This window comes from Vanellus vanellus (genome assembly GCF_965231255.1).
Source record: "Vanellus vanellus genome assembly, chromosome: 3".
NCBI lineage: Eukaryota > Metazoa > Chordata > Aves > Charadriiformes > Charadriidae > Vanellus > Vanellus vanellus.
Genome location: NC_138907.1, coordinates 31,943,974 through 31,967,546, shown reverse-complemented (window position 1 = coordinate 31,967,546; position 23,573 = coordinate 31,943,974). Strand labels below are relative to the sequence as shown.

Here is a 23,573-nt window from a genome sequence, read left to right as displayed (position 1 = left end):
TTCCTCTGGATTTCACTGGTTGTAGAAGGCAGAATCATAGTTTTAGCTTTCAAACCTGTAACAAGTTTGCTGTGTACTTAATGCATTGTATTTAAATTCAGTAGAATTTCACAGTAAGCCTGGCCATTGTCAAATGTATCTCACGTGATCAAACAGCAGTTTATGCATCTTGAGCCTATTCTCTTCTTCACTGTGTGTTTCTTTGGAGTTAGAATGGCTATAATAGCTTCATCAAAAACAGTCTTCAGTCCTTTCTGTGTCAAAGCTGAACACTCCACATAGCAGCAGGCTCCTATCTGTCAAGAAAATAAGTAAATTCAATAGAACTGAACAGCTGAAATACATTGCTATCTGGGCACTTCCACATTTTTTTTTCCTATAGTGACACCACAATGTTTGGTTGTGATCTAGAAAAGTTATCTGAATGTGCTTCCCCCTGTAGGAGAACTAATGCTGTTAGCTGTATTCAACAATGTAAGTAAATGTTGTTAACTGGTAACCATAAGGTTTCATATGTTGACTAGTAAAAGAATTGGGCAAAGTGGTAAAGGGAAAAAAAGTCAACTGGAAGTAGAGTTTTTTTGCTTCTTTGCTACTTGGTTTCATTTAGGAGTATCCAGTTTACCTCTTTTGCTAACTTCTGTCCTTGCTCCACAGATATGGGCTTCTCTTTCATATCATTCAGTCTTGCCAGAGTTTTTGGGTCATCACGAAGATCAATCTAGTAAGAAAGATTGCAGTCATGTTGGAATACGTTTTCTAAACAAAAGTCAGCAGGTTATATGATACCTTCTTTTTAAAGCAGAATTATTTATTTAATGGAGTATTACATGTATAAAAATGGAGTCACGTCATGATTCAGGTTGTGGACCCTTCCTCATCCAAAAGCCCTGGAAATTTAAGTTGTGAACTACTACCTTTAATCCAGAAGGAACAAACGTTTATCCTGTAATTCAGCTCTTCAATGAGATGTGATCATCTCAGAATACCAGAAATTATATCCAGCAGTGGCAGAAAGATTAACCCAAACTTAATACCAACATGGGGGTCACTTTGTAATTGAAGCCCAGACCACTGCCCACAAGAAGCAAGAGGAAATTGTCTCACCTCTCCCCTTGCTCCTTTGCTTCAGCAAATACTGGATGTGACCAATAGTTGCAGACCCAAGTAATTCCAGTAACATGGGTATGAATAGACAATTTTATTCCTTAAGTCCTATGACTTTATAGAAAGTCACATAGAGAGATACAGCTAATCTTGCCACCCAGTTTACAATCCATGTATTTTAACAAAATGGAGGTAGCTCATTACAGATCAACACAGATCTAGGTTCTTCTGCCACTTGCTATGATCATTCCTCCAAAGCCAGAAGGAGATGCTGCTCAGGTCCTGTCAGGCCTGAACTGCCAGCCCAAAGAAAAGACAGCATACAAGGATCTGAATTGCTTGCATAAAGTAGAACAGAACCAGATATACCTGTGTTCCTACTAGTAAAAAGGGAACATTAGGTGCATATTCCTTCAATTCCGGTACCCACTCTTCCTTCACATTTTGAAATGAAGCAGGATTTACCACTGAGAAGCAGATAAGGAAGACATCGGTCATAGGATAAGATAAAGGTCTCAGACGATCATAGTCTTCCTGAGAAAGAAAAATTCTGTTATCTGCAGTATTAAATTGTATTTTGTTAATTTCAACAGTTATATTCAGAAACTCTTCATATTTTGTTGAAGCAAACTTGTGAATGTTTACAACTATTCCAAGTTAGTTAGCATGGCTGTTAGAGCAAAATCTGTGTATAAGGGTAATTATATGTGAATATAAATATAAAAAACCCTGTGTATTAATACTGATCGAAACTTACTCTGTATGAGAATATACAGAGGACTACCCTTTAAAAAGTTTTCACTTAAAGGAAAAAAGAAAAACTTACAGTTCCAACATACTTGCAGATCAAAGGTTAGCATTTGTTTGCCCAAAGAGAGTAAGCAGATGTGACTTCTGTAGAGCCATCCAGGTTATACAAAGCTAGGCTATTTAACACACTTACTTTCCTTTTGGAACATATGTAGATGTGCTATTACATATGTTCTTTTGGAACATATGTAGACGTGCTATTTAAGTCCCTCCTTATAATTTTCTTTCTGCCTCTTAGAAGCCCTACTGTCCTGTTGCTAATGATCAGGGCAGACAAAGTACGGATCAGAAGGGACCTCTTGTCCAGACTCTGCTTGCTTTTAAGCGAGCCCAGCAAAGACTGGAAAGGAACAAAAATTAAAGATCAAGAACATTATCAGGGGAACATTAATGCCCTTTTTTGGGGGCGGGGGGGAGGGGAGGCAGTGTGAAAAGATTATTAGGTCATTTAAAATCAAAAGCATATAATGCCACCAGTCCTACTGCCAGGGCATACAATACGCTGGCAACAGAGGTACCTAGGAGTATTGTCCCTACTGTAAAACAGAGTATCTCTAGCAAGAGACAAAGAAAGTGGATTTTGCCATATTTTTTAGCTAAGAGTAGGAGGGAACGTGCCCCAGCTTCTCTCTGCAAGGCTTCCTTTGGTCTATGGCAGTGAACCAATGCCCTGCCATTCCTACCTTAGGCTTTTTTTTTTTTTTTAAAAAAACCCACATATATAACTAAGCCCAGACATTGCAGAGACAGCAAAGAATGCTGGGTTTAGGCCTTCTCTTCCACAATAAACACCAGTTTATTATGGCTGCTGCAGCAGCTTCCCTCTTCCCCATGCACGCTCCCCGCCTTAATTAAATCTCACAAATACTGGAACAATTTGTTCATTAAATGTAGAGACAGAAATGTAATTCAACTCCATGTTTGAAACAAGCCAGAAAATTAAATTTTCATTTCCTTGGCAACTGTCACATTACCAGATTATTAACCTATAGCTGCACCCTCAAAAAAGCCTTTCATTGATTAGTTGTTAAGTTTTAAAGATGGCATCGCTAGAATTTCAGAAAACATGTGAGAACTTCCCCAGAACAGTTTCTGCTAGACCCATCTTTTCATTTGGAATTCAACAGCTATGGGAAGAAGGCCATTACCCTCATCGTGAAATGGAGAAAAGACATATGGGAACGAGCACTGGAGTAGATTCTGCACTAGCAAGGAGACAAATTGGCCAATACTCTTCAGTGTCTATTTACATAATATCCTTATTTGTAATCAGTATTCTCATGTGCTATTTTGACTGTACACTCTACTGCCAGTCTTGTATACTCTACAGTTTTGTCAATAAGCTAGAGCATGCTTAGCTGTAAACACAGGCTACCAATTTCACAACCACAGTAACTGAAACTCCTGTGAAACTACACCATTTGACACGCCTTTTTGAAGATCAGTTGTTTCCCTGCTAGTGTCAGGCTCCTATCCAGTTTCCAAAAAACCCACTCAACTATTAACCATGTCTTTTCCACATCTGTGGACATTCATCATAGAAGGCAGAAATAACTTTAAAAAAATCACAAATCACAGCAGCAAACTGAAACTATTTAGCATTCAGTTCTTTTTTTTAAGCATGTATTTTATGTTTTACTGCTACTACTGAATGTAGTCCAATCCTGCTCAGGGTTACCACTCTGTTTTCTAGGGTGGAAATCAAAATCCTAAAAGAAGCTTCCCAACTGCAAATTACACTGGTCCCTGGAGTACAAAATCTGCATGCAAGAACACGCAGGCAGATCCATCAGTTGCTCACAAATTCAGCTCTACTAAATCATATGCAGGGTATTACTGAAAAGGTTTTCCTAAAAAAAAGAAAAAAATAGTTTAAAGTCATAATTTATTCCTACTATCAAAGAGTTGCTTTCACTACACTCAACGTTTTCTAAAAATCTCACATCTGGGTTACAATAACTAGAGTACTGTCTGCATTAAATATTGGAATGGGGAAAATATTTCATTGTCACCAGAAATTACTGTTAGTCCACCGACCTTAAAGTACCTCTTAGCTAAGCCATTTCAAATTACAGATGGACCTTTTATTCATAGCAAATGCTGATCATTTTCTGATCTCCAAGCTGAGTTACATTTGCATGGTTTACTTTGAAGCTTTCATATTTAGCTTCTCTTTTCAAATCCCATTAGGTACAAATCCTTGTACATTTAGCTACGTCTTAGTACTGCACCTTTCTTCCCAAGTGTTCATCGGCAATCATCTGGGATTGAGCAATGTTAGCACTTGTTAAGGCATGTGCGTTGCTGAACTCTTTTCCTGTCCCTGCATCTATTTATATGCCTTTTGATTTATACCCTCTTCCATCTGCACTGGGCAAGCTGTGGGTCCATCCAGTATAATCAAGAAGTTACACTGAAGGCAAGTACAGTGTGATTGGATACATCATGTACCACAGCCAAAGATGTACGTGGTATTCACTACAGTGACTTCAATGCATTTATGCTTACTTAAATTAACAGAGAATTTGGCTATACCCACCACACCTGCTGCTTGAAATAAGGCAGTGCTGACAGGCTCTCCTGTGAACCTTGTTTGTGCTGCAAAAATTACGTTTGTATTGATACTAATAACAGCAGGTAATTCTAATAAAGCCTCGTGATTAGACTGGTCCTGGGTTCTCCTAAGAGACTCCCTGGCTTAAATGTTACCAGCATCTAGTAGGTTATCTGTGCTTAAGGACTCCTCCTGCTCCCCAACAGCCTCTCAGAAACAGCAATCAAACCAGAAAACTTTCTCTGATGTATTGGGCCTAAATAACTGCTGCACTTGCTAGAAGAATCTGAAATACCAAATGAATTTTGACTGAATGTTAGAGAAGCGTGGAAAAATCTGATTGCTTCAACGATAATTTATTTCTTGAATCTAGTGTAAGGGAAATAAATGTGGTTTATTCTAAAATTAAATGGAACGGCAAAATCTAATTATACTAGCCAGTCAACATAAATTCCAATTTGAGTGCATGTACACACCACACTGTACAACAATTAGACTTCCAATCTAATTGGGGGAGGCACTGCATGTATATTTAGGCATTAAAAACATTTAAAGAATTTAACTGGAATATTTTAAGAATGTGAATAAGATAGGCAGGAAAGCCACTAAGGATCGAAATACAAGTAAATACAACTACAAGTACAAGTCTCAGCAACTCCAGGCTATAATAGTGAAATGGCTCACTCTCCAACATACTCTGGACTTCAAAATTGTTCACTGTTTGCTGAAGCAGTTAAATACAAATAGAAAAATATGCTGAGAGTTATAATAACTGTAAGCAAATGGGATGCATGTACGTTGGCTTAATTAATGTTATGTGGAGCTGTGATCCCTATAAAAGACAGTATATTGCAGCAGGACCATCCATCATTTACCTGGTATCTCTGTGGTAACCCAGGACAGCTGCCAACAGAGAACAGACGTGGGAAAGGAGATGAGATGGAGGAGCTCATGACTTGACTTGGCTTCTCTGCTACAAACTGGGGACTGTTTGGGTTTATTGTTTTAAGATGGGAGAATGGAAATTCATACTTTTAAATTTTCGTTTCACCCTAGGTTTGATATTCAGTAGGTAAGTCTAGCATTGCCTTTATCTTAGCTCCATAAAAATCTCTCCTTTAGGTCTCTTTTTTTCCATGTTACAGTCCCTAATAATCTGCCTCAGAGTTTCTGCTGCCTTGTACTTGAATACTGCATCACCGATTTTCACTGCATTTTGGATGTTCAGGTAGATTTGTTTTAACATGTCCAAAATTTGGCTATTTCCTTCCCTGACATTTACCTGCTCAAAAACAGAGGTCTTGAGGAGCTAGAGAGTGGTATTGCAATTCTGCAGCATTATATTCTTCTTCATTTCAGGGGTTTGCTGAGGATAAAAGCAGAATGCGGTGCCCTATTTCAAGCTGTACAACTGATTCTGAACTAATACTTTTGCCCAATTCCATGGATATCAGCTGAGAGACATAGTTAAAAACGCACAAACTGTATTTCTAACTCTGTCACTGACACGGTATGTAGCCCTTAGCAAATCATTATCCTCTCTCTACGTGCATCTTCCCATCTGTTAGGGTGCCCCATAGGGGTTTGCTAGCTTAATAATGCATTAGTCTTTCCAAAGCACTCCAAAAGCCTTTGATGTACATAGCTTACGTGCAGTGGGATAGTTGTTTTTTTTTAAATAAACTAAGACAAAGTCAAGTCCAATCATTTCTGGACAACCTTCTTGACCCACAAAAAGCATTATTTCCTGACATTTATTAGAAAACCGGAGAGGTGCAGGCATCCTGAGATCCCATAGTACTAGAGCCCCTGTAGCTCCCCTGCTTTATGGTATCACACTTCTCCCTGCCCAAGCTAAATGGGGACAGCGGTGCTTACCCCTCCCTCAGTAATGTGAGACCACAGGCCTCTTTCTCCTCTGGAATGGTATTAGGGTCTCTCTCAATCCAATTTGGAGAGATGAAAGGCAATTAGAAGAGTCACCTTTGGAGTCAATACCTTCCCATGCCTGGACCAAGACCTTTGGGGAAATTCATACCTCTCAGATGTGCTGCTACAGGCAGCGAAGAAGATGCTAAAACCTAGATCTGTTTGTCTGATTTTTTTTCCCTGCAAATATGAGGGCTAGTGTCTTTAAGCAAATAGGAGAAACTGAATTCTGGTATGTCATTAACACTATTGGCAGGGGCCCTGAGCAAGGTATGTCATGCTTCTGTTTTAATCCAGGCCCCGTGTTTTGTACTCTCATGGAACCAAAGTAGTTACTGATTTTGTGTGTTCTGCAGCTTAGGAAAGACATGCTACCGATACATCTCCAGTTATATCATACTGACATACTCTTATAAACAAAAGGATGTCTATTTCTTTTCTGTTCTGAAACAGTATCAAGTGGATGGGGGGAGAACAAAATAAAGCTTGCACCACTGGAAGAAAAACTGCAGCTCGACAACTCTAGGTTTGTGATCTCTGTGTTAGCAACCATCTGTTGCTTTCACAGCTTACAACAGCAATCGTAAGAGGAGGTTCTCACTCCCAACCATCTGTTTTTAGAGGGGAAGCCAAAAATAGACATCAGGCAGAGTTGCTAGAGGAATCCAACCTTCATGCAGTGAAGGGTAATGACTGCTGCTGCTCAAAGGGTCGCAGTGAGGCACACATATGTGCCTAGCTGGTTTCTGCAGAGCAAAATCCCAGCTAAAAGTCCAAGTTGTAACCCACTTCATAGTAGGGCTTGGTAGCAACAGTCAAAAGTCCTCTCTCAATATGAATCACCATGCTTTAATTTTTGAAGTACATTTCAAAGCTATCCTTCAAGACTGCATTTTTCATAGTTTTCCTGCCTCAAAATAAATTTCCATTTCAGAAGGCCCCCGGTAATTTTTGGAAAACAACATGAGCCATAACAACCGTTGCATCTAACGTGCACCCCAGAGAGTTAGTAACAGCTCATCCCTACCCCAGTGGACACATCCTGCCATCTCCCCCAGATTATTTGGAATTAAAGGCTGATCCGCAGCTTTGCCATCAGCACCAGGCAAAGCCTCCGAGAGCAACTGCCTACTGCAGAAGCACACCAGGAAACAAACTTCACCCCGGTGAATCACCCTGTGGTTTCTGATTCTACAAGAAGCTTGGGTGGCGGAGGAGACAGAGGGAAGTAGTCTGTACTGCCCCATGCCAAGCACAAATTGCTTCCCTGGCTAAAAAAACTTGCCGAATTTTTTCAGCCCGGGCTGTGTGGCGCAGTAACCCTTTTCAGGGAAGGAGGATTGAGCGTCCCCAGGACGCTTGGCTTCCTGGCACTGCCACTCGCAAGGCACCACTAATGCAGGAGCATTTGGCAAGCGGCAATTTGGACTGACACAGCATCGCTGTAAAATGACTGCCTGTCCAATTTTGCAATCCAAGCCCTGTTATGCTGGTCGCTACGTTTTGATTTTTCAGTCACCTACATCTGTAACCACTAGCTTCTGAACATGCAAAACAAGATACGGTGATTATTCCCTGGCTGCAGGGGGAAAGCGCACTACAGACCCTCTATCTCTTCACAGACTTCTGGAGATACAGCTTGCATTGCTAAAGAAAGCAGAATTGTCCTGTTGTGGCTGGTTTGCAGAGGTTTCCCAGGGAGTGTGCAAAAAGCTGCCGATTTGGGCCCAACATCTATCTTTAATTTATAGAAATAGCTGCAAGAATGCAGGGTAAGTGCTCTCTCCCATTGTATTCTAAAAATGAAGTAAGCTGATCTAAATCCATCTCTAAATTCCTGTGAGGAGGACTGTTCAAAGGCAGTATGAATTATACATTGAAAAAGCCCGGGGTTTGTGAATTACGATTTTTTTTTTTTTTTGACAAAACTTTCCTTCTGGCATATTTGAGGACTATGCAGCAGTTTACACATCTGAAAAGCTTTTCTGTATAGAGAGAAATAGCTAGCTGGAAGATGGAGCCTAGTGAGATGGATTTCAGAGCATTAGACCAGAAGGACAGAGTATTCCCTTAATTATACAAAAAATTGCCTTTAAGTGATCAGGATTGATCCCAGTCTTAATGTGGGTTTAAATACCGTCCAAATCCTACACCTTGCCATGTGGTGATGATAAACTATTTGCCTAGGCAGTCTGAACAGAACACTCCCTCTCTCCTGTCCATCACCACAGGAACTTCCAACTTGCTGGCTTCTTCGTGGGTTTCTAAAAATAGAAGCCCCTGAATTTTCTCTATAAGCCTTATTATTTTAGCCTTTGTAACAATGCTAAAATCCAACTGCTGTTTGGATTCGACTGACTGCAAGCAGTATCGGGGAGCACAGTTTCACTTAAACACCTCATACCACTTGCTTAGCCACTACGAAGCACCTAAGAAGTGGCAGAGTAACTGCTGTGGGCAAACCCTTTCACTCCTTACCCATGAGAAATCACAAGGCTGTGGTGCATTCCCGTGCCGGTTCCTTTCTCACCATCAGCAACCTTATGAACCGCATTCTTCCCACACAGGATTTCCACTTTCTCCAGGAAAGGAATTGACCCCAGTTTTGGTGACTGCAGCCATGAACAACCAGGATTTTCCATTCTTTCAGATATGGGCAATCAAAGGAAAAAAAAAAAAAAATCACCCTGGCACAGGGGACCTGGGCAGATCCTCTGCAGAACCTGCTCTTAGGAAAGATGGTTTCTTGCACTTCATTTTTACAGGAGAATATGCCCATTAGTAGATCTGTTCTCAGATGGAAAACAGACTACAGAACAGAGGTGGTTTAATATAGTTATCCATATCATATCAAACACGTCTTTTCATTTACTAACTACATAAATTCTGCCCAGGCAAGAAAGACTGATCAGTTAGGTGTCCCATTCCCTTTCAGTTTTTACAAATAAACCCCAAAAGCACATTCTTCAGTCCAGCATTAAGCAACAGCTTTGTAACACAGAAGACTAAGCCTTCATGCTGGCTCCTCAAGATTAATTCCCATCACACATCTTCTCAGAAGACGAAGTGCCATAGTACCAGTGCCATCACGGGCACATTGAAGAAACACATCACCGGGAAGGAGTTTCTGGAATGAAAGGAGTCCCTGAGAGTCTTTTGCACCTCATTTTATGTCAAGTCCTGATTTGTCAGGCCTAACAGCTTCCACTGAAGAATTCGGTAAAACACTCAACGATTTCACTGCACCAGATGCTAAGGCAGTTGAAAAACTGCCTACGGTTTTTCTTTCTTAAGTGAGGAATCACAGTATCACAGTATCACAGTATGCTAGGGATTGGAAGGGACCTCAAAAGATCATCTAGTCCAATCCCCCTGTCGGAGCAGGAACACCTAGATGAGGTTGCACAGGAAGGCGTCCAGGCGAGTTTTGAATGTCTCCAGAGAAGGAGACTCCACAACCTCCCTGGGCAGCCTGTTCCAGTGCTCTGTCACCCTCACTGAGAAGAAGTTTCTTCTCAAATTTAAGTGGAACCTCTTGTGTTCCAGCTTGAATCCATTACCCCTTGTCCTATCACTGGTCGCTACTGAGAAGAGCCTGGCTCCATCCTCATGACATTCCCCCTTTATATATTTATAAACGCTAATAAGATCACCCCTCAGTCTCCTCTTCTCCAAACTAAAGAGACCCAGCTCCCTCAGTCTTTCCTCATAAGGGAGATGCTCCACTCCCTTAATCATCTTAGTTGCCCTACGCTGGACTCTCTCCAGCAGCTCTCTGTCCTTCTTGAACTGAGGGGCCCAGAACTGGACACAATATTCCAGATGCGGTCTCACCAGGGCAGAGTAGAGGGGAAGGAGGACCTCTCTCGATCTGCTAACCACCCCCCTTCTAATACAGCCCAGGATGCCATTGGCCTTCTTGGCCACAAGGGCACAGTGCTGGCTCATGGTCATCCTGCTGTCCACCAGGACCCCCAGGTCCCTTTCCTCTACACTGCTCTCTAACAGGTAGCTCCCCATCCTATACTGGAACCTGGGGTTGTTTCTGCCCAGATGTAGGACCCTACACTTTCCCTTGTTGTATTTCATGAAGTTATTCCCTGCCCAAATCTCCAGCCTGTCCAAGTCTCTCTGGATGGCAGCACAGCCCTCTGGCGTGTCAGCCACTCCTCCTAGCTTAGTGTCATCAGCAAACTTGCTGATAGTACACTCAATTCCCTCATCTAAATCATTAATGAATATATTGAATAATATGGGCCCCAGTACCGACCCTTGAGGCACTCCGCTGGTTACCGGCCTCCAACTGGACTCTGCCCCATTGACTACGACTCTCTGGCATCTCTCCTTCAGCCGTTCGCAGTCCACCTAATTATCCGGTCATCCAGTCCACACTTCCTCAGTTTAGCCATGAGGATGCTGTGGGAGACCGTGTCAAATGCTTTACTGAAGTCAAGGTAGACCACATCCACCGCTCTGCCATCATCCATCCATCTCGTTATTTCCTCATAAAAGGCTATGAGGTTGGTCAAGCATGACTTCCCCTTGGAAAAGCCATGCTGACTGCCCCTAATAACCCTCTTATCCTTGATATGCCTTGAGAGGGCACCAAGGATAAGCTGCTCCATCAGTTTCCCAGGGATGGAGGTGAGGCTGACCGGTCTATAGTTACCCGGGTCCTCCTTCTTGCCCTTTTTGAAGACTGGAGTGACATTTGCTTTCCTCCAGTCCTCAGGCACCTCGCCCGTTTCCCAAGACTTGGTAAAGATGGTGGAGAGTGGTCCAGCAATGACTTCAGACAGCTCCTTCAGCACCCGCGGGTGCATCCCATCTGGACCCATTGATTTATGGATGTCCAGGTTGCTTAACTGGTCTCTGACCCAGTCCTCATCAACTAAGGCAAACCCATCCATTGACTTGACTTCATCTTCATCTGGGGTCTCAGCAGAACAGGACTCCTCAGGACAGCCCCCGACAGAGTAGACAGAGACAAAGAAGGCATTCAATAGTTCTGCCTTCTCTGTATCTTCTGTCACCAGGGCACCCACCCCATTCAGTAGTGGGCCTACATTGCCTCTGGTGTTAGTTTTATCTGCCATGTATTTGAAAAATACAGGAATACGTAAGGCATCTCACTGCCTGCGGCTGGGCTATCTGTTGGTTGTAACTAAAGGTGCAGCCCAGGTCACACCTGGCACCCTTGTGGATTCCACCACTCCATCCCAACTGGAAATCAGACCAACAAGGAACTAGCATTAAGTCCTACCTGTGATCTTTTAGCATTCACAGCTACATCTCATTTAGAGTGCAAGCTGCCTGCGGCACTTTCAGTCTGTTTTATTCATCTGAAGCAATAAGCTCACCTAGGATGCTGATAGATCTTCCTTTGCTCTGGAGAATAATGCTGCCACTTGCATTTTTATACACACAGCAGCGAGTGCCGGCCATCGCAAAGAATTATTTCACACGTGCCACAACAGGCATGCAGCACAGAGACGAATTAAAACAAGACTGAAGACAGCAGCCGCTAACGCGTCAAATGACACAACCTCTTCAGAACTGCTGAAAGTGTCACGTAGTGTTCAGACACATTTTTCTTCACACAAATCATCCAGTCACCAGTCCAAACCAATAGACTGCTTATCAAACCACAGAACAGAGCGGTAAAAAGATACAATTCCCCTCCTTCCTGCCCTGATTTTGCACTTTTTTCTAATTAGAGGAAGGGCAGTTTCTTAGAAATCTAACTGCTAATGTGGAGGTTTAAAAAAAGAATCCTGAAGCTCTGTCCCAAAGCATCCATTTTAGTAATGTTGGTTTCTATAACTCACAATAAAACTGCAGGATTTGGAATCAGTGTGCTTTATATTATAAAGCCCAGGTTCCTGGAGTGTCATGATCATATAAAGAAAAATTGCATCCTTTTTACCTTTAAATGAAAGACAAATTTCTAGTCCCCCACAGATATAGAGAAAACTTGAATACATGAAGCCCAAAGGCTTAAAGAAAAGCCACATCCAGCAAAGGGCAAAAGAAAAAGTCTCAAACCATTTTGATTTCCAAGGTTTTTTTAGGTAGTGGTGTGTGTGGATAGGAATAGCTGACTCATCATTTTGAATGCCTGGAACTGACAAAACCTCGGTATTGCTGAAGTAAGTTTTACGTCCACTTTGTCCATGTGTTCTCAATAAAGGAACTGGAACAAAGCTACTGAAATCAGCAATAGGGTGCCTGCTAACAGCACAGAGCTTTGGATCAGACCCTAATACACATTCTAAGTCCTTCTGCATTGTAGGTCTGCGCTACAGAAGCGGTACTCTAGTCTAAACTATATTTAATTTAAGATGTACTTCATAGGATGAATCAGAAGTTAAGATATAAATGTGAAAATAGCGCATTTTCCATGCTTTACTAAAATATAAAGAGCTCTTTGCAAAGGCAACAGATTTCAATCAAGAAGTCTGACTATGGACCTGCCAAAAATTCCCAGGGTCTCCTATGTTCTCTATCAGAAAAACTCTGCCAGCTCATGCCAGCTTACCCAGTTGTCCCATTCCCTCACCCTGGCCTCCTGCAGTACAGCTGTAGAGTATATGATACTCACATGAGTCTTAAAATGAAGTCAGGAAGTAAGAGGACACGCAATAACATTGTGCTGGAAGAGCAGTAATTATTGCATGTATTCAGTGTTGCCTTTTTAGCTGGTGAATGTTTGGATAGCATTGAAAGATGTCACTGTACCTTGAAGAAATTATAAAGGAGTAAAATTCAGAGAGAACTCTCACAAACTAAAGGATATCTAATGACTCTTAAACCAGGAAAAAGGGATTTTTACTTGACCGCACAATCAATGTTTAGCAAGGGTCTCTCTAGGTCAGCAGTCTCCATAAAAATGTGCTTTTAACATATCAAAAATTGAAGTTTCAGAGAACCTCTCACACTCGGTTTACTTTGGGTTCTTTACTTTGGTCTGCCATTAAGTTACTATTAATTTGGCGAAGACATTCTGGATCTACATTTTCAAACATATCCCTTACATTTGATTTTAACATAACTCAGTGCCGCTATTCAGTAGTGAATGCTTTTGGGAACTCAGAGCAGTGTCTCCCATCCTGAGACTCCCTATCTGGCAATAACAATACTTACCTACCTTTCCAGGAAAGATGCGATGCTTTCAAAGCGTGAGTCACAGCTCACAAAGAGACATTTGAATGTAAGCTTTGCACTGGGACTATTATTGTTGGAAGGCCATTTTTAAAAGCCGATCTGAAGGTAAGAGTCCCTTTCCTTTTAAAGGGAAAGCCTGCCTTCGCTTAAACATTAGTCTAGAAAACTCTCGACGCAGGGATCGTAAGCTCAGGCACTTCAGCTCCTTTTTTGCCCTGAAAAACTTAAATTTCAGAGGGAGAATCTAGGCACGTTTTTATTTTATTTGCACACATCCAGTTGTTGCTGCAGAGCCCTTAAATCTACGTGGCTGGCAACGTCCTGAAGCAGAGAGCAGCTTCAGCGGAGGCTGAGCTATTCATAGCCCAGCGCTCCGACCAGCAGCGAGCGAGAGAGCTCGCAGCTCCCCAGCGCCTGCCGCCAGCTCGGCTGGGGCAATGGAAGGGGAGCGAGGGAAAACACGTGCAGGGGGAGGGAATGGAAAGGGGACAGCATTTTAATTGCCAACATTTCATTTTTAGATCTGCCAAAATCACGCTACGGGTTTCGGTGTTTACAACCCTGCAGTAAGGGGCGGCAGGCTTTGTGCTGCGGGAGACCGTGCCTGTGTGTTCCAGGCTTGCGCTGGCGCTACGGCTGCGGGGTAGGTGCAACTGGGAAGGAGTAATGTGGTCCAAGGAGGGACTTTCCTACTTCACAATGGACCGGCCAAAATGATCAACTGCTGCCTCTGCTTTCAGTAGGACACTGCTAGACCAGGGCTACCTACCGAAGCCACAACAAATAGCCAGCAGGAAGTACCAAGATTACTGCTATTTCTTGTTTTATTTATAGCAACCACTGCAAGTTTGGTGACCATCCATTTCAATAACCACACCTCTACCCCCTCTCTTCCCCACAGGCACATTCAGAGTTATAACCATTTGTTTTTACACCTGGCCTTAACGCAGGCGCTGATCTTGCTAATATTTGAGTTAGCTTTACGCACTTCAGCAGCCCAACCAACTTTAATGTTAAAAGCAATTTTACATCGGGGCCTCTGTTACAACCAAAAAGCCAGTGTATCCAAATTAAACTGGCTGCAGCTGCAATCAGAGTAGCCACAGTATCTGAGCTGAGAAGAACCAAAAGCGGTTTGTCCTGCTCTTGTGCTTAGTGTGTTTTGTGGCTACTGTTTTGGCGAGTCTTGAGAAGGCACTGAGAGCTTTATTGTATCAGACCTACGGCTTGCCCTACACGTATTAGGGCCTTTAAGGCAGAAAGATAGTAGTGGAAAGCCGAGGAACACAGTTTACTCAGCTTTGTGCAACCAGGCCACACTAGTATCACACCAGTAAGTGATGGCTGAGGGATATAAATGTTATTATTGGGCACTGCACCATAGTAAGATTCGCTCTGCTCTGTCTGTGCCCTGCTCTGCGCTGCCCAGATGGGGGTTTGGTGCCGAACCTGCACCAGACAGCCATGCTGTGCCTCAGCATCTCTCTTCCCAGGGCAGCAGCAGCATCCTCCCTCCAGGTCCTGACAGTCCTTCACAGCAAAGACACAGGAGCAGAGCAAGGCTTTCACCTGTATGTGGTCAGCACGTACTGGAAGAAAGGGACCACATCATGAATGAACCCCCTCCCCCAGCAAAAGGGACGGAGAGGAGGATGGGCCCTGACTGCCACTTTAAGCAGCAGCCTTCAGTATGGAACAAAACCCCCCAAGAGGTAACTCCTGTGTGTCCTGCCACTTATCCCGATCACCTGGGACGTGGTGAGGGGACATGTAGCACACCTCTGCATTAGTGCTTGCAGACGCTTCTCCAAAAGTTTTAATATCATAAGAGCTGGCAGTATTATTTTTGGTATTATGGGCGATCAATCGCTTGTCACTAGTTCAAAAGCACTCCAACAACGGTGAAGTTAACAGAACCTTGATGAAGCCACGGTTCCCTTCCCAGGCTGACTTTGCCACGTACCCCTGCTCAATGAAGAGCAGTACTGACACACAGTTAGTTTCCCAGAGCAGGAGAGGCTCCTGCAAAGCCAAAGGCATTCAACCATCAGTAGCACAACCACCGCACGTTTACGCTTCAGTGCATTGATGCTCCCAGCTCCAGGCAATGTAGGTAGGTTCCACAGTTCTCATCTTCCTGGGGAAACCAGGACACACTCCAAGCCCACCCGGTCTCAGCACCTGGCTATGTGCAGCAGCAAGGCTAAAAGGAGCTGCCAGCTCCACCTCTGGGAGGAATTGCTGGAGGAATGTCTTCTCGGACACCACCGGCACCGAATTCCCACCCGCTTCCCTGGCTCGGGAGCCTGCCTCCACAGCTGCAAAACCAAACGGGCTCCAAGAGCCTCCACTGCCCAACAGCTGTACTGGCTATTTTCTGCTGAACCAGAGCCTCAGGATTTTCAGCCAGAGAAGAGCCTGCCTGAGTTCGCACACACACAAAGGGAGCACAGTCTGCTGGCCTATAGACTGCAGTTTGCAAACCACTAGCGTCGTTTTTCCGTACTACATATAACTTGGAAAAAAAATGGGACTTCAATAGATTTATTCTCAACCTACTTTAAACTCACAAAGATGTGAGGCATTATGTCATCGGTATAGTTCCTACACGTGATCCTCTGTGTGTTGTGAAGAAGCGAGAGCTAGAAATGAGCACGGGATGCCATGAACTCAAAAGCCTGCAGCTCCTCTGCCAAAGAGAAGTCTGTCACAAGTTGCTAAATACACAACCACACAAGTTAAAGAGACCCACAGGCTGGTAGTCAGTATTTCAGGCTGATGAGCCTGCTGCACACCAGCTAGAAATCAAAAGGCATTTAATTCTTGCTCCATTACGGGCTTCCTGCCTGGAGTTGGAGCAGATCACTGTCTGAACCTCCATTTACCCCCTCACTCTTCTTCCCCCAAAATGAGATCTGTAGATTGTACCTATGTGCTCTGAAACACGTTGAAGACTGTGAACTGCTTAGATACCACAGTGATCATGCACTGCCAAGTTTTGATAAAACGATACTATCAGACCAGTATTTTACAGTAACACTATTTGGGGGTGACAGAATGTTCTGGTTTGAGGTAAAACAGAACCAATTTTCTATTCAGTAACTTTACTTTTTAGCTAAGCCTCTTCCAGCTACTGAAATGAACAGCATACTGTGCAGAGGCTGTTTGCTCTCAGAGTGATAAGACCTATGTTATAGTTGATGCCCAGGCATGGTATGCAGAGAGGCTCTTCCTTATACTTACTGCCGTAACACCCAAGGTGAGCTAACTTTATTTGCCCCATTGGAGGGTCGGAAGCGGAAAAGCGTAGAGGGGTTGCACCATGATACAGAATTAGAAATAAAAGCACTGATGTATGCTGGCATAGAAATCCCGACTTTGAGCAGCAAAGAATCTGAGCCGTACAGAAGTCTGTGCAAGCAGCAGGCATGTACCAGATGCAGCATGCCGCTTCCTCAACATGGAGAAGGCACTATCAACCCCTGTCTTTTCTGCTCTTTACTATAAATATTTAAACTTTAAAGTAAGCTTTCTGTTATCACATAGCTCTGGGAAGATGAGCTTGTCTGACAAAGCAGCTAAAAGAATGACACTGCTGGACTGGCATCTTCACACAGCCTCCCCATGAGCATCTCCCTAGTTGTGCTGGATGTTGGGATGGGGCTCCCGTGAGCAGCCCCTGATGTCCACCAGTTCCCCAAACATGCTGAAGTGAGATGGGCATAATGGTAAAGATTTTATTAGCACCGCAGGCCTGACTAAAAGGGGAGTTTTAGCAAGAGCAGATATACTTGTAAAGGTTAAAACACCCTACGTGAGCTAAGGCTCCTCTGAATTAGGCCAGCAAGCTCTGGTCCTGGGTATATCAGAAACTGCTCTGTAATTCAAACTTAAGCTTTCGGCTTCTCAGAATTTGGGGTGAGGGAAGCTTGCCTCAACTGTTTACACACCTGGATATAAAATTTCACACTGAAAAGTTTTTCTTAGTGTAACAGGAGTATCTTCGCATGCCGTTTAGCTGCAAACTGGCTACTTACCCTACTAGCTTTTGAGGAGGCCAAAGGTCACTCAGTTTTGTACTCAGCACATTCAGGCAGAGTGGGATACCACAAAACCACCTTCGTTAAGGTTACGCAGTGCTAACAGCACACGTTCCCATTAATAGCAACAAGCCGGCACAAACAGTTTGAGACAGCACCCACAAATAAGCTATGCACATGTACAGTAGTGCTAGGGTCGCTTTTACATTTTCCAATGCTTATTATAAAAAAAAATAAAACTAGATGCCTATTAACCAAATGCTTTATTTGCCTGACCACTAGAATCTCGTCTTGTAGCGTACTTAAGCAGTATTTTACAAGCTGTGTTTTGAACCAATTACTACAGAAAAACACGACTATGACAGTAATACCAAATGTACTTAGTTGGCATGAATTTGACTAGTTTGTGTTTACGTCGGTGAGACGACAATCACAAAGTCAGCCTTTTTGGGACAGTCTCACGCTTCAGGTATCAGCTTTCTGGAAATGGGTCTGTTTCCTACAATTCTCATCGAATCAATTTTATTACTGATTTCAGGCCTAACAAAGATATAGAAGACCGGTTAAACGCCGCTTCCCTTACTTAAGGCTGTGTGCAGATCTAAAAATGTATACTAATTTACGCAGCGGTTGCTCAATTAAGTATAGGAAGTAACACGATTAAAAAAATACGGCTTTTTTTTCTCTGCCAGTCCGGTGCGATTATCGTACTAGTTGCTCTTTCCAACGAGGAAGCGTGTCTGAGGTCATGTGAGTCCGAAACACATGCTCGCAGCGCAAGGAGAAGTTTTAATATAAGGAATACACAACTTTGCAAAAACCCACGCAGCGTTTCCGCGTACGCTCCGCGCCTGCCTCCCTTTGGCAGAGGCCCCGCACCTCACGGGGTCGAGCCTTTCACAAACCATTTTGTTTCGGGTACGGCATCTCCGGAGAGCTGCGGGAGCACTTTAACCCGGGAGCCCCTGTGCTCGGCCGACGGCTGGTGCCGGGCGAGTTAAGCTAACCGAGAAGGGAGGTGAATAACGGAGCCCTTGAGAAACCGCTACACCGGTGACCCCTCCAAAACATCAAGCACTTTATGCGTCATTAAAGTTACTTAAGACACGGTGCTGGCATCGCATCTTTCACAACAGGCTGTGACAATCTTAACCAAACGAATCACTCGATAGCAAAAGGAACCCGGGTTATCTCAAAGGCAGCGGCTCAGAATTACAGGCTATTATATTCCACCTTCAAGTCGAGCAACTCTTTCTCGCTATTTAAGAGCTCTTAAGCGTAAAACAACAAGGCAAGCTGCGGCACTCCGGCTCTGCATCCCACCCGAGGCGTCCGAGGCACCGCGTCCCCCCCCCCCGCTGAAGGAGACACGTTTCGGGCGGGGGGGTCGGCACTCCGGGGGGCGGAGGGGGGTCTGACCGGGAGTGGGGGGTGATTCCCGGTCCGGAGCGCTGCCAACCCCCAGCGCCGGCCCCGCCACAGCCCCGTCCTGCCGCCCCCCGGCCACACGCCCCCCGAAAAATCCAGCCCGTCTCCGCCTGCCCGCCCTCGGGAATAAGGGTGGGATCGATGGTTTTCTTTTAAAGCCGCATTTTATCAATCGGGTCACACACACACACCGCCACCGCCACCCCCCCCCCCCCCCGGGCCAACCCGCCTGTGAGTGCCCCAGCCCCCACCGCAGCCCCGCACATAACTTCAGCGACGGGGATGGGGGGGACACGGCGGGCCGCGCTCGGCACTCACCTGTCCGGCGGTGTCGTAGAGCCCCAGCAGGTACTGCTTGCCCCCGACGGTAACGCTGACTGCGAGGGGGGAGAAACACAGCGGGTAAAGGCGGGGGGTGGGGGGCAAATCCCGGTCGAAACAGCTCACACACATCCCCCCCTCCCCGCCCCCCCCCATCCCGGCAGGGGAAGGCCGGGGGCTGGAGGGAGGGAGAGGGGGCGGGCGGCTGCCACCACCACCGCCGGCGGCCGGGCCCCCCCCCCCGCTCCTCCGCCCGCCCGCCCGCTCACCTGCGTAGTGGTCGAAGACGGTGGGCACGTACTCCTCAGGGAAGGCGTCGTTGGCGTAGCTCATCAGCAGGCACGTCTTGCCCACGGCGCCGTCCCCCACCACCACGCACTTCAGCATGACCGCCGCGCTGCCATGGGCCATGGCCGGAGCCCGCCGCCCTCATGGCCCCGCGGGCGCGCCCCGCCGCGCCGGGCCCCCCGGCATCGCCGCCGCCGCCGCCGCCCGCCGCTCAGCGGGCGCCCCCGCCGGCCCCCGCCGGGCGCGGCCCCCCCGCCATCCGCCGCCGCCGCCGCGCTGGGCCCGGCGGGAGCCGCCTTCCCCCCGGCCGCGGCCGCGCCGCGCCGCGCCGCGCAGGGGAAGCGCCCGCCCGGGGCGCGGGGCCGGGCGGAGGCGGGGAGGGGCGCCCCACGCGTGGGCTCGGCGGCGGGGCTGGGGCCGGCCTGCGTGAGGGGCCGGCTGGCCCCGCCGCCGCTGCCCGCCCACGCATGCACAGCAACAGCCGGCTCTGCCCGGGCAGCGGGCGGGCGCCGCAGGGTACCCCCCGACCCGCGACAGCCCCGGGGGGGTCCTTAATTCTCCTGGGCTCACCCCCGCCCCACTCCGACCCCCTCACCATCCCCGTGTGGTTTCCACAAAGGAAACTTCGGTGGCTCCTCTGGTTGTAATTAGCCCGTAACTTGAGCCCATAAGTATGAAAATAATCAACGGGACGAGAAGGCATTTTTTAAATTATTTTATTTTATTTTCTGCACTGAGTTTATTGTCTTTTGAGTCTGAAATTCAGGCGTGGTCGTGGGTTTAAGAATGCTAACGCCTGTGGTTTAAGCAGTCTTGGGTACCCATCTGAAAGGCTAAAAGGGCCGGAGGACAAGATCGAGAGAGAGTCGCTACTGCGTGAGAAATGAGCGAAATGATGCTCCCTCCTGCTTGTGTCAGTGGCAGAAATCCCACCATTCAGTGACACTGGGATGTCACCCTAGAAAGCCGTTCCCAACTTCACATTTTCAAATGGTGTGAAATACACTTACAGTCAGACCAAAAACAATTGCCTTTTGCCTTTTCTGGTCCGTATTTTTTTGCAGATTTATGCTATAAGCCCGATCTAATTACGACAAAGGATGGCACGCAGCAGCACAAACCACGAGGAGACCTCTGTGTCGTACAGTTTGTGTTTCTATTTGATCTGACACGCTCAATGGAGAAAATAAATGCAAATCCCACATTGCACAAAGCTTATCTGAATATTCATTAAAACATGTTTTCAAATCGGGACAAAATAGAAAAGTTATTACTTTGCAAGTTTTTCAGCTTAGTCAATCAAACTTTCATGCCTTCAAACCACGGAGGGGGAAAGCAGGACATCCAAGACTGCCCTGCTGCGATTTCCTGATTCAACCCAAAGCCGTGAGCAGACAGAGGCTGCCTCAGGAGGTATTTCCTCATCCCTTTGGAAGATGCCAGCTGTAAAAGAAAGCTGGATTTACCGAGAAGGCAGCTGGCAGCCAGCACAGGACTTGGTGCACAGGTCTCCCAAAGAGCAGCTTTGCCTCATGAGCAGGTACGACCCGCACGAGCAGCTATTTCAAGATAGGTTTTGGGACTAGGTCTGGGAAAAGCGCTCTACAGTGGTCCAATTCATGCTACCTGGGGTTAGAGGTTCCCAGTACCCATGAGTTGAAAGCGGTGGCCCAGGTGACATCCACTTCCTTTTTGCTGTACTTGCCAATGCATAGGTTTAGGAGCACCCAACACCTGCAGCCCTGGGCGACAGCACCCCAGGCCACCGCCTGCGCAATCAGTGGGAAGTATACTTCCTCCGGTCTGCTGCTTGCTTAATTGCTAGCGTTGCTTCTCGAATCCTATAATCATCAGTCTGAACTTGCACAATCTCAGCCAAATGATTCTCATCCAGTCCCCCATCTCTCTCAGACAATGGATGGCCAATTAGTCTGCACTAAATATTTAGAGAAAATGAAGATACAGAACTGGTAAACTGAAACGCTCGCCTTGGGTCTCCTCACCAGCCTGGCTGGTAGCACAGCCCTGGGGAGATGCATAGCTGAAGGAGTGTGACCTCATAAAACCAGACACGAGCCCCACGGCTGATACGGCTCCACAGGATCACCCGTAGGGGCACAGGACTGTAAGTGCTGGTGGTTTCATCCACAGCATATTTCTTGTGCTCGTTTTTCACCCTTTGCAGGTGCCGTTTGCTGGCAAGCACCCACAGCAGTGCAATAAGGAGGGTGCAACAAAAAGAATATACTCACCAGGAGTTTCTGGAGATTGATCTCTTCTAAACTTTTCTGAATTTCAGCAGCTCCCTAAGATTGTGTTAGAGCCTCTGTCGGTGTCTTAAAACATTTTGAAAAGATAAATCTGTCCATCTCAATTATTAACATGTCTCTAAACTTAACTTCAAAATTTACACAATATGGTTACTTTCCCCAATTGTGCTGCCACTCTGTGTTGTGAGTACACTCCAGTGTTTCTCTGTCCAAACCCTCTTGTTCGCCCTGCCAGAGAAGCTGCCGTGCCTCACCTTGTCGCCAGATTGATGTGCACCACTAGAGAGTGGCCACGCATCTCACTACAGTGGTGGACATCTGCCCATGTGTGGTGAAAGGACTTCACGAGAGTAGCCAATATTTGAGGAAACACCCCTAAAAATGCCAAGTCCCAGCCAAAGCCCAAAGTGATGTGTAAAAACCACTCAAATCAGTCCCACAAAAGTCCATCAGAGGATTCGTTTTTGGGGGGCATCTATGTCAGTGCAAGATTGGAGACATGGTTTATTATCCTCTAAAAAAACTTTTAGACTTACAAGGAATGTTAAGGGTTTAGGAAAGTCAGTGAAAAGGGCAATGTCATCTGAATGTCCTGTTTGCAGCATATTGTCTTTCAGGCCAATCAATCTCTCATTTTCGAGCAGAGCTGTCCCTCAGCAGCAGAAGGTAACACCCGAATGGACGGAAGGCAAGCCTGGCGTTCAGTCAGGATTATTTACTGTTGTCATAAATGGTGAGAATGCCATTTTTACAATTTATGAATCCAATCATTACAGTTTTGCTTCTCTGCCTGAGATTATGTAATGCAGAGAACGTTTATGTATCCCAGGTAGTACAGAGGAAACAAATCACATATTTCTAATGTGCCAAAAATGGATAGGCAATTCAGTAGCTGCACATCCAATTCCTTCTGCATGTCAGTCTGTACTCAATCCCAAGTATTTTTTTAATCATTTACAAGGGCACTGATACTAATTTCCTCTCTGTTTAAAGGGTCCCGATTGTGTGGTTTTTTTCCTTCATAATATGTCTGGCAAGGTAGACACGCTGGAAGGGAGGAATGCCATCCAGAGGGACCTGGCCAGGCTGGAGAGGTGGGCCCAAGCCAACCTCATGCAGTTCAAGAAGGCCAAGTGCAAGGTCCTACATCTGGGTCAGGGCAATCCCAAGCGCAAATACAGGCTCGGCGGGGAATGGCTGGAGAGCAGCCCTGAGGAGAAGGACCTGGGGGTGCTGATTGACGAGAAGCTCAACATGAGCCAGCAGTGTGCAATCGCTGCCCAGAAGGCCAACCGTATCCTGGGCTGCATCAAAAGAAGCGTGGCCAGCAGGTCAAAGGAGGTGATTCTGCCCCTCTACTCCACTCCCGTGAGACCCACCTGGAGTACTGCACCCAGCAGCTCTGGAGTCCCCAACATAAGAAGGACATGGACCTGCTGGAGCGTGTCCAGAGGAGAGCCACGAGGATGATCCGAGGGCTGGAGCACCTCCCCTATGAGGAGAGGCTGAAAGAGTTGGGGCTGTTCAGCCTGGAGAAGAGAAGGCTCCGGGAAGATCTTATTGCGGCCTTCCAGTACCTAAAAGGGGCCTACAGGAGAGCTGGGGAAGGACTTTTTACTAGGGCATGTAGCGATAGGACGAGGGGGAATGGTTTTAAACTGG

At 45.9% G+C, this 23,573-nt stretch overlaps 1 protein-coding gene across 1 annotated transcript; it reads right to left on the bottom strand.

Annotated features, from left to right (window-relative positions):
- Window positions 1-110: 110 nt before the first annotated feature.
- On the bottom strand, window positions 111-19,793 carry RHOQ (ras homolog family member Q). The gene is made up of 5 exons (XM_082481818.1): window positions 19,623-19,793; window positions 19,351-19,409; window positions 1,477-1,641; window positions 626-721; window positions 111-296 (listed from the first exon to the last, which is right to left on the bottom strand). Exons 1-5 carry the CDS (start codon window positions 19,762-19,764, stop codon window positions 141-143), a joined length of 618 nt encoding a protein of 205 aa, XP_082337944.1. The 5' UTR covers window positions 19,765-19,793; the 3' UTR covers window positions 111-140.
- Window positions 19,794-23,573: the final 3,780 nt, after the last annotated feature.